The sequence below is a fragment of the Alligator sinensis genome, unplaced genomic scaffold (genome assembly GCF_000455745.1).
Source record: "Alligator sinensis unplaced genomic scaffold, ASM45574v1 scaffold145_1, whole genome shotgun sequence".
Taxonomy (NCBI): Eukaryota; Metazoa; Chordata; order Crocodylia; family Alligatoridae; genus Alligator; species Alligator sinensis.
Genome location: NW_005842414.1, coordinates 232,340 through 244,103, shown reverse-complemented (window position 1 = coordinate 244,103; position 11,764 = coordinate 232,340). Strand labels below are relative to the sequence as shown.

At 41.5% G+C, this 11,764-nt stretch overlaps 1 protein-coding gene across 1 annotated transcript in view; it reads right to left on the bottom strand.

The window, feature by feature from the left end:
- Positions 1-11,764, bottom strand: part of UFL1 (UFM1 specific ligase 1) — a 40,638-nt gene that overhangs the window by 13,277 nt on the left and 15,597 nt on the right. The window contains exons 8-11 of the mRNA XM_006030044.3: positions 11,060-11,206; positions 6,060-6,235; positions 4,551-4,730; positions 3,306-3,426 (exon numbers count right to left, since the gene is read on the bottom strand). Coding sequence (XP_006030106.1) covers positions 3,306-3,426; positions 4,551-4,730; positions 6,060-6,235; positions 11,060-11,206 — 624 coding nt within the window. The remainder of the gene's footprint in view (positions 1-3,305; positions 3,427-4,550; positions 4,731-6,059; positions 6,236-11,059; positions 11,207-11,764) is intronic.

The window sequence follows — 11,764 nt, the reverse complement described above, 5'->3', positions numbered from 1 at the left end:
GGGGGGTGGTTCTGGTGAAATTTGGGGTGGCTGCAGTCCCCTGGTAGCCCCTTCCCAGCACTGCTCACTCTGAGCCCAGCCCCTGCCAAGAAGAACCTGACGCAGCCCTGGCTTCAGCCCGCAGCTGTAGCCCACCAGCCCGACCCTGCGCAGATCTGGGGGCACACACCCCACTTGTGCCCTCCCTGGGTGCACGCAATAGTGGGAGCTGCCCCCCTCCCCACACAGCCCCCCAGATGAGCCGCCGCAGCCGCCCACCCCGGCTGGGGAGCATCTGCCGCTGCCCTCACCACAAGGGGGTATTTATCTGCCCCCTGCACTCCTTCCTTCCCCTTCCACCACAACAAAGTTACCAGCTGGATGCAGCTTTATCAGGAAATCGGATCAGTATTGGCCAATATGCGTCCTTAAAAATTGGGTATTGGTATTGGCCCCCAAAATCTCTATTAGTGTACCTCTACTGTTTGGCTATATCTAACTTTCTGAAAAGTGACAATATACTGATCGTAAAGCAACTGACTTTCTCTTTCTTTACAACTGCAGTAAGCCACCACCAAAGTCAACCTTTGAACATGTTGACAGAAAAGATCCTAAGCCAGATCCTATCAATCTCAAAGGCACTTCTAACTGCACTGTTCAACATTTAAGCACCTTGCCTGCGGTAGGTCAATCTTAACTAGGCAGGTTAGGTACAAGAGGTTTTCTATAGAGCAACTGGGGAGACATCAGACATCTCCCAGGTGTGGTCCAGACTGCCCAGTCATTCAGCAAGGATGTTATCTTTCTCCTTCGTGCAGAACTTCAGGGCACTTGTACATATGTGCATGCTGCAGTGCCGGGTGCTTTTAAAACGGCCCATTGCTGTGACACATATTTGTATAAATAGCAAAATGTGCGTCAGTGCTGAGAAAATGGTGGCATCGCGCTTTTTAAACGAAAACATCCAACGTGTTTTAGTTCAAAAGCACACCACTGCCATTTTCTGCGCGCTGACACGCATTTCACCATTTGTACAAATGCATTCAATGCAGCGCCAGGCGCATCGGCTCACATGCTTTGTAGACTCAATTAATCGAGTCTGCTCCAACACGCTGGATTACCAGCACATCGGAGCAGACAAAGGTATGTGTATAAATGCCCCCAGAGCCTGCATCTACAGCTCTGTGTGGGACTGCAGGCACAGGGCTCTGAAGCACCATGTGGGGAGTGGGGGACCACAGCCCCTACAGGACGCTTTGAAGTCAGAAGGTGCAGAGCTGTGTATGGGGCTGCAGAAGCAGGGCTCTGAAGATGTCCTCTAGAGGAGGTGCTCCTTCCAGCTTGGCATTTTAAAGTTAGCTTCTTCCCTGCATGGCACTTCAAAAGGATACCTGCAGCCCCTGCCCTCCCTCCTCCAGACCAAAGGGAACAGGGGGAAAAGCCCCCAAACTGTTCTCTTATGGAAAAGGCAGGGAGCATTGCTCCCTGGTCCCCTGCCCTACCCCCTTCCAGACTGGGAAGGAAGCATACAAATATTTGTCTTACGAGAGATGTTTTTGCAAGGGAGATCTTCCAGGTTGATGTCTGGAAATCTTCTCCTGGAAGGGGTATGTTTCCTCTGAGGGAGAAATTGAACAGACACTTGTACAATTATCATGTCTACTGGGAAAACAGTGATTCTCCTGGTAGAACTGTAATGCTTGTACATGGCCCCAAATAGAGGGGATTTGAACAGAGTTCTTTTATTCCCTAGGAAAAAGCCCCAACTACAAGGCTACACACTTGGCTGAACTGAAGTTAAGCCACTGGGAAGTCAAGAGGGAAGAGGAAGGGGGCTCAGGAGGAGGGTAACAGGACACCTGACTCTAGTCTAGTGAGATAACAACAGAGTGCAGAGTTATGGACTCTGGTCTTCACATTATTTAAGAAAATCAGTTATGAAGACACAATTGCTAGAAGTGCTGAGATATGGCCTATGAAGAATCCAAACAATATGTACATTGCAATCTGCAACGTAAGCGTGATGGACAGTAAATCTACTAAAAGCAACAATGCAAATGTTTCTTAAATAGACTTGGCAAAATAACTGCATTAATTTTAACCTGAAATCTCAAATTTTGCAGTACACTATGAAATCCTTTTCGTCAGCACCAAAAGGATTAATGCCAAATCATGTCACATTTAGAACTCCTTAGAAGAAACACCTTGGATAGATTTTAGACTTTAATATATAGAGCTGCACACATTTAAGAGCATGTAAGTAGGCAACGTGACGTGTCATATTTAGTCAATATTTGCAGCATATGTAATAATGATACCTAAACCTGAAACCATGGCAATGTAGTTCATTTGGATATAATATACCTAACATTCAGAATGAAAGACATCACTATAGCAGATTCACGCATTGTGCAAGCTATATTATACATGCATGCAAATATATTATAGACGCACAGTATGTTTGTTAGCATCTTAGTCTTTATAGTCCTGAAAAATGGAGTCATTTTATTTATGACAGTTCAATTAAAGTTCAAGCTACTCAACATCAACCAAGCCCTAGAAAAATCGTCTCTCTCTTGTGGCAGGAACATGCTTATAGTTTCCATGCCAACGTACTTCTGGCCTTCTTAGGAGGAAAAACTAATGTTCTGTTTTAAAGATGTGGTTATACTCTATATCCAATTAAGATAGATGCACCAGTCCTCCAATTCTTAACAGGGGCTTAAAACAGATTTCTTAACTGCTCTGTAGCTATACAACAGGCCTCTTAATGTCTTCAAGACTTAATGCATTGTGTTTAACCTAAATATATTTTCAAAGTGACTGCTCAACAAAAGGATTTATACATTTATGATATGGGCCATATTAAGATATAGTGAAATTATTAATTTCTCAGTGGAGTTGTATATGTTCTTATTCTCTGAATCTGATCCAAAATGTGCTTTAAAAAAAAATTCGATCAAATAATTGTGGTATAACAACGTGGTAGAGAGAGGGCTTGCATGGTGTTCTCAGAAAGCACTCCTTCACTTTGAAACTCATTTCCCAATTTGGTCTGAATGAGCTGAGCTAAACTGAACTGTTAGCTTTTAGACCATGTTGTAAAACCTTTTCTTGCTTTTTGTAAAGATGAGAGAGAGAAAGAGAGAGAGAGAGAGAGAGAGAGAGAAAGGTAGTAGTTATTCTTCATTACCAATTTTCCCCCAACTTTTTAAGTTAGGCAAGCATGTGAAATGAGTTGTAAATGGGTATATTTTATATTTAAGTGCTGCCAAGGTTGGAAAGGTTGTCTTGGTGATGAAACAAAATAAATCTTAGTTTCTTACCTGTTGCTTTCTTTCTTCTCTCATCCTTTTTGTCTTTTTTATTAGCAAATGAGTTTTCCAAAATAGAACCCTGTTTTAAATCTTCTTCAGTGATCAAATGAACAGGGTTATTTTTCATTTCCTGAAATAAAGATTATTCATTTAAATCTCAAATAGGGGTGCACTGATAAAGATTTTCTTGACCACTACCAATAGCCAATTATTAAGCAGCCATATCAACCCATACCAATCCAAGAGCCAGTTTACAGGAATGCACCCGGGCAGCTTGGAGAGCAACGCAGGCCAGTGCTGGGGCAGTACCCAGAGCAGGGGTGATGCTAGGGAGGGTTTTGGGGGCTACAGTCACCCCAAAATTCCCCACAGGGCCCCTGTAGCCACTCCTCCCAGTGCCGCCGCCGCATGCCCCAAGCGCAGCCCCAGCCCAGCCCCCCACCTGGAAGAGGCTGGCGCAGCCCCTGGCCCTGAGCCCACAGTGGGCAGCCTGCCTCTCAAAAACTGAAATCCAGAAACACAGCTTTCAGGTTCTCCTAGTGTTTCTTCAGCTTATTAACAGGACAAATTTTAAATCTCTGTAGAAGAAAAGATCTTTTCTCTTTATTTATACCTATATAAAATTTAAGTCATAAATAAAGTAAGACTAGATACTGATCCCAAAGATAGTTTTATACCAGTGATTTCAATTAAATTTTCATTTGGGTGTAGGTGATACCAGAATCAGGCAGTGTGTAAGACTATGAAACTTGTGTGTATGGATCAGTATGGTAGAATCTATAAATCTATTCCAATAGCAATTCATTTAACATAACTTTATAAAATTATAAATGATCATTAATTCTTTCATAAGTTATAACTGCATAATGCTTTACAGATGTTATGTTGTTAGGAATGTAAAGATGGCTGTGTAAAAATGGCACTTCCAAACGTCAGGCATGTAACTCAGTCACGTCTTGCAACTTAATTTTTCAGCACATTCAACACCACAACTTGGTCCTAAAATAATCATTCCTTGTGCTAGCATTTCCAGAGATCTCAAGACAGCTGTGGCAGCACATTCTTCTATGGCAAACAAAATGCAAAGTTGCAGGATCTTTCTAAGTGCTTGAAAGAACATACACAGGCCTTAAGTTTGCCAGAGCAGCACTGGGAAAAAAACATTTTTACTCAGTCCTAAGCAGAAATTTCTCTGAAAGTCAATGATAGACAAACCCAGAAAAATATTTACACAAGATGTAAATGATAACATACTTTTTCAGCTTTCTGGTGCATCAAGTCACGGAACAGATCAGTACAACTATTTATAAATTTCTCACTGACCACAACAGTGTCAATAAAAACTATAGCTGAAGATTGTTTGTTGAAAGATCTCATCACTTGCTGAAGCAACATCCCAGAATCTTCTACTGATAATGAACTGGGCAGAAGAGTCTAGAATTAAGAAACAGGTGGTTAGCTGAGTTAGTTTAAAGTCAGGCAGAAGGAGGGGCAGGGTGGCATTGCAACAATTGGGAGCCAGTTACCAGTCAGTGATGTTTTGGAAAAGTTTAACTGTTAAGTGCATTCGTACCTATAGAGACTAACTGGTTCAGAGATGCATGAGTTTCTATAGGTAACAATGTACCCTGTTAGATGCTATGATGAAGACAGCTGTTACCTACGAAAGATCATGTTTCTTAGTCCAGTGACTCTCATCCAGGGTGATATAGCACCCCAGAGTGCCGTGATATCCTTTTAAAGGTGCCATGCAACTGTTAGATGTGCAAACACCTACACATGATTCAAGAGATAACTCCAAAGCTTTCAAACAGGAATCCAGTGTTAAACAGAATCTGACCTGTAGTGATACTTCTGAGTTCTCTGCAACAGAAGAAATTCTCTATTTTTTTCCTATAGTCCAAAAATGAGCAAAAGCTATGAGCTTGTATTTTTCGAGGGGTGCCTTTTATCTAACCTAGTGTTTCTCAACCTCATTAGTCTCGAAGGTACTATCCTGCCCTACCTTATGCCTGACTTAAGAAACACAACTATTTTCATACACTTTAGTCTCTGAAGTGCTACCCTGCTTTACCTTGTGTCTGAATTAAGAAACAAAATCATTTGCATATACACTACATCACCAAAATCAGAAAGGGGCACTTACATGCATTTAGCAGACCTTCAGGCTTGCCATCAATACAACTGTTTAAAATATACTATGCTTCAAAGAGCCAAATCTGTCTCTTATGCATACACTATTTATAATCTTCAAAGATCCCAAAGGGATCTATGAAGAGTAATTAATTTCACATAGCAATGATATGCAGCTACCTTTGGGATGGAATGCAGCAAGTACTTCAAAGCACAAGCAAACAGACTAGGACAGAAAGTGAAGAATTCTGTATCTAAATAAAAAAAACGGGGGATTGCGCTAGATAGAATTCTACTACTAAAATTAGAATTTAGTTAGGATTCAGTGGGTAACAAACTGAAAAAGGTCCTAGAACCTCTTTAAAAATATTTTTTAAAACAACACCTCTGAACTATTTTTCTCCTTAGCAGAATACCAAAATACTGGTTCTGAGAAATTATCCAAAATGATTTTCACGGCAAATTTATTACCAGAGTATTGTAAATGCCTGAAGAACAGCTTAAGGGTCTTGCTGGTTACTGTATCTTAAGTTAACAAGAGAAGATTTAAGCAAATACAAGTACAGCCACATTAAGTTGCCACTTGACTAAACCCGGTAGAAATAAAACCCTCAGAAAAAGAGAGCATACCGCTATGTCCACCCAGGTTCCAGAGCTGATGGCTTCATCTACAGAAGCCTCCACTTGATCCACAATTCCCTGACCAACACAGGCTGCGCTCAGAAATAAAAGATGTGAAGACTTGTATCTTTTCTTTATGTAGCTCACGGGGTCTGGGATGCCAAGCCTGGACAATGCATCAAATTCTATAAAGTTACAAGAGGTCTCAAGTTTTAGCCATTCATTAGACTTTCAAAAACAAAAAAGAAAAAGAAAAAGTTATTCCCAAGCACATCTACATTTCTATGTCTAGCTTCTATTTTTTGAAGCAAAGACTGATATTAAAAGCTAATGAAGCTTCATGGAAAATCTAGATATTTAGACACCATCCCTCTGCTAATCTATTCATGATCCCTAGTAAAGTAATTTCAATCCTACATTTTACAAATAAGGAGGGACCCAAGAAACCAACTGTAAAGATAACTGGTCCAAAGGCAAAGCCTACTCAACCATGGTAAAGGATATCTGTGCTCCCACTGCCCCTTCCTAGTTAGAGGAATAAAAGTGGCACATTGTTTATGATGTATAATTTATATTTAACTACAATGCATCTTCAACATCATACTAATATACTGTACTAATACATTTTCCCCTCAGATGATTCCATTATCTTTTATCCTGGTATGTCTTTTTCTGTGTCTATTTCAGTCTTTAGTTTTATTTTTTACTCAACAGTCACATTTTCCACTCTACCTTTTCTATTTACTCCTCTCAAAATTTACTACCATAACATACTTTAGATTTATTTAAATCAGTCTCTTCTCATACCTATTCACTGTAGTCCTGATGACCAGGTTTTACAAATTTTAGACTTCAAAAACAGAAGGTTAAACATTCTAGCCAAACACAATCTAAACTGCCAGCTAGACTGAACGTACACAGACTCTGGCTCTCCCAGGAGATATTCTCCTGACACTGATTAACCCCTGCTTGTTCCCAGGTTATTTTTTCTCCGGGAATGACCATTTTTACTCTGGGAGAAAAATCCTGAACGTCTGTACACTCACGGTTTCTCCTAGGAGAGCAACAACTCTCCCAGCAGAAACTGAATGTCAGTATGTGACCTGTATTTGGTACCCAATTTCCATACTACACTGTAGTAATGTAGCATATAAATATTGTTCCTGTGCATATGTAACTTCTGGAAAAGCAAGCAGAATTAAGGTTGCCACCATGGCAATGTTCTTGGACCCTATAGTTCAGAGGTTGGCAAAGTTTTTGGCCAGGGTGCCAAAAAACACACCAACCTTGATCCCGGCCTCAATTTTGCATGCCACGGTCACATGCTGGGGGAAACATGAGGGGCCCAATTCTCATTGCTGGTGGTGGGTGCATGTGCATCACTAGGCAGACAGCAGGAGAAAAGCTGGGGTTCTGCTGTCCCTCCCCTGCTGTTTGTTCTGAGGTGCGTGTTCAGCTGCCACTACTGCAGAGCTCATCCGGAGCTCTGGACCCCGGCGTAGCTGTTTGCAGCCTGCCAGTGGCTTGCCATAGTTGGCTTGGGCTCTGGGTAGCTGCAGCACATGGTGGGCAGGCTGCAAACAACTGCACTGAGATCTGGAGCCGCGGCACTGGTTCTGTGGTGGCAGCAGCTGAACATACGCCTCCAGGAGAATGGTAGGGGAGAGGCCAGGGTTGTGCTGCCCTGGCCCCTTCCCCACCGTTCACCCCAAGGTGCGTGTGCAGCTGCTACCACCATGGAGCTGGTGCCAGGGCTCCGGACCCCAGTGCAGCTGTTTGCAGCCCCCTGGCTGCCCGCCACAACTGGTCCCAGCTCGGGCTCCAGGCAGATACTGCCTGCCACAGAGCCCGGGCTGCTTCCAGCAGGGCTTCCAGACTCTTGGCTGCTTGCTGCAAGCATCCTGGGTTCCGTGGCTGGGGCAGCTGTGGCGTGCCGAGCAAAACAGCCTCATATGCCATGCTTTGGCATGCATGCCGGGGGTTGTCGATCCCTGCTATAGTTCCATCTTTTTTTTTTTCTAAATGGCTGAAGTCCCCATAAATTCTCTACTTTTCATGCTTCTTGTCTGCTACAAGGGCTGCAAATCCACAGCTACACACCTCCTTCAGTCTACATGTCTAAGTTATCTTTTACAATGACTACAGACAACCCCCACTTAACAGTTTCGTTTAACGCTATTTCGCTATAACGCTCGTTGTACATTGATACCCAATTCCATTTAGTGTTCAGTGAGTTTTGTTATAATGTTCATGGGCATTGTACAGCTGGCAGCAGGTTTCTCTTAATGCTATTCCACTTAATGCTCAGTTTTTTGGGGAACCAACTAAGCGGGGGTTGCCTGTATTTCTATTTTCAGAAAAGTGAGGTTTGGAACAGCCTCTTAATAGGAGCAGCAAAATACCTAAATGGTTTTAGGATAGGCCTTGATCATTTAGGTACATGACTGTCCAAATTCTGGGCAGTGGGGGCTGCTTGTCCCGCAGGCCACATGTAGCTCACATTGTACACCATAGGAGCAGCCCTCCCAGAGTCCTCCCAGCCATGTAGGCATTTCGACCCCATTCCCCACCCACACCGCACTGTATGGGCAGCCTGACTTGACTGTGCAAAGACAGCATGCAGCAAGAAGCCCTCCCCAAACCTTCTCCCACAATGCCATATTGCCCCAGGAGTGGAAAACTGGAAGAGCTGCCACAGCAGTAGGAACAGTGAGAGGAATAGCTAGGCAGGAGTCCATGGAACACATATTAACCCCCTGCAGGCTCCATGTCATCCTTTGGCCACCATTTGGACAGCCCTGATTTAGTGATATGGCTGACTGATACCAGGAGACCAATGTCTCAAAAAATTTCTTCCAGTTCTCTGTTCTTATATGAACATTTTGTGTGTTATCCTCTCTTGAGGCCCATGGCTTTCATGAGCTAGTAGCAAGAAAAATGAATTACTTCTTACCAGCTGCACTGCTACCCATGGGGTTCTGAATAAAAAACGTGAAAATTGACATGGTTCTGGGAAATTTTTACTCTACTGCTTCTCAAAACTGTCTTAAATTGGAGCAATTAGGGCAATCTGCAGATTTTGATGGATAGCACTACACGGGTTATACTTAATCTATTTCTGGAAGGTGGCCTTCACAAACAGAAAGAACCTTTTTTTTTTTTTTTTTTTAATTGGAACTTCAGAGTTTAGATTCTGCAAATCACAGAAACATACAAACGTAAAGGAGGGGAGGGACCTATGGAGGCTATCTGGTCCAGCTCCCTGGACAAGGCAGGATCATTCCTATCCAAACCAACCCAAACAAATGCTTATCTAACCTATTGCTAAAACAAGATTAGCTGGGGTCATCTGACCTAAGTGCTCTTTTTTGCCTAGGGCAGGGGGTCAGACTTGATGACCTACTGAGGTCCCTTCCGACCCTAACATCTATGAATCCAAGACAAACAACCACGTCTCAAATGAGTGAGCTCATCAAATTCTGCTGTACATCACAAGCCCCACACTATGTGGAATTTTTCAAAATTTCCTTCTTTAGAAATTCATTTTTTCACTGTATACCTTTTAAAAGGCAGGATAGGCACCTTTATAGACTAATCAGATAAATCATAATCTTCTGTGAAATCATAATAATCTCCCTAACAATCTTTTGTTATGTCTGAGATTTATGAAAAGAAACAAGAAGTAGGAAGAGATGAATTCCGAAGCCCAAAAGAGGTCCTCATTTTTGGGGAACTGTAAGTAGTAGTGCGAGATGATAGAATCATAGAACCATAGAGTTGGAAAAGACCTCAAGTGTTACATAGTACAAGTCCCAGATTTGTAATGCCTAAACCATGAGGAAACGAGACAAAATGTTTTAAATATTTTTTCTTCTACATATTTAAATGAGGCTTCAGCAAGCCTTCGAACAAGCACATGACTTAATTGGCAAACTGTTCTGAAAATAGGAAATGATAAGTTCTTTAAATATGCAACATAGATGCAAAGCGAAAGTTAAATAAGGTTAAAGCTAACACTGCCCTCGGTTAAAATTAGTGGGGTTGTAGAAAACGAAAGAACAGGAAATAAAAGTCTGAAAAAACTGCCTCATGGCCTTTACAATCCATGGCCTTAACTTAGAGTGTTCCTCCTTTTTTCACTGTACTGCGCTATTAACTTTTAATTTCATAATTACATCTTCCAAGGGCATTTTTAAAGTAAAATAATGGATAGAAAGTACATTGTCTAATAGTATCTATGAAACAACAGCAGTTTTTTTCCTCAAGTCTTTCTGGTCACTCAAATACACATGCCCATGTAAGTACTTTTTTTAAATGCCTGACACAAAACATTGAAGCTCCAAGTTATTTATCCTTGGAAATTTGGAAACATACATTGCTCACAGTACTATAATGTATCTAAAAGATACTCCATAGTTTAAAAAGAAAAAAATAGAATTAAACAGTTAATAGTAACCAGATCAAAGTGTTCTGAGTCCTTTGAAAAAACAAGTCTCCAGGTTATTGGAAGGACTGTCCTTTTAAAATAAAGGAACTTTAAAACAGCACTTCATTACTTTATCTAGAATACAATTTCCATCTTGGGAACAGCAGGCTCTCGTCACTCAAGACTTGGGCATCACTTATGCCTGCTACCCCTCACGCTCCAGTCAATCGATTGATAGATCAATAGAACCATGAGTAGACTGCTACCTCCCCTCCTGTAAGTAAACAGGTTATCTTTACTTCTCTCAACAATGAAGCAATATATATGACTACAGCGAAACTGTCTTCTAGTTAGGCAAGTTCATAGGCAGCACAGCTTGCAAACCTAGTAGTTGCAACCGGGCAGTTTTAGATGCTTATATTTTGAAAGGTAAGACCAAGCCTTTACCAGAGGAATACAAACTACTGTTGTAGCATTTTATGTATTCTCATAAAGCTCAGTCATAGACAATGGCCACACTAGGGTTCATTTAATTACCTAAACCTAAGGCCCTTTATTCATAAAAAAAATTAAGATCAGTTACCTAGGTAACCGTTCTGCTTGAAAAAGGAATCAACCCAGTTGCTCTGTGTCCTGGCATAGATATCTGGAACAAACACTGCCTTATCCTGTCTCCCGCCAACCACTGTGCCTTTCAGACGTCCAGTGTTAACAAGTTCCTCTAACACAGCTGAAAGATAAAAACACACAAAGCAAGTTTGAATAAATATATGCATTACTAAATATATTCCAATTATTTTTCCTTATTATTTGGTTTTCTTGCATTTATCCATAAGGATTTTTCTACTACCCATTAATTGAAAGAGAATAACAGACCTACAAGCAACTGTTGCACTGAAAGGGTATTTTTAAACACTTCTGGGAATTCCCTGATGAGAGCTCTGGCAAATGTACAGATCAAAAGAACAAAGCTACACTGACGGGATCAAAACTTAGAACACTGTAGCTCTGAAGTTATGAAACATAAGTCAAAATGCTGTTTCTCCTAGCCAACAAATAAAATACATGATGATTTTATTACTATGTTCTACAGTAATAAATATTTGGATGTTACTAATGACAAAAAAGGCACAAAGGTTTTAACATGAGCTGATAGTGAAAACATCCGAGATACAAAACGCTGTCCAACTGGTAACTATAGCTGATTGTGGCAGGGCACTGTTTGTACCTGCCACTTCAAGGGCCTGAGACAGCAGCTGGCAGGGGCCTGATGAGGGCAGCCATTTTT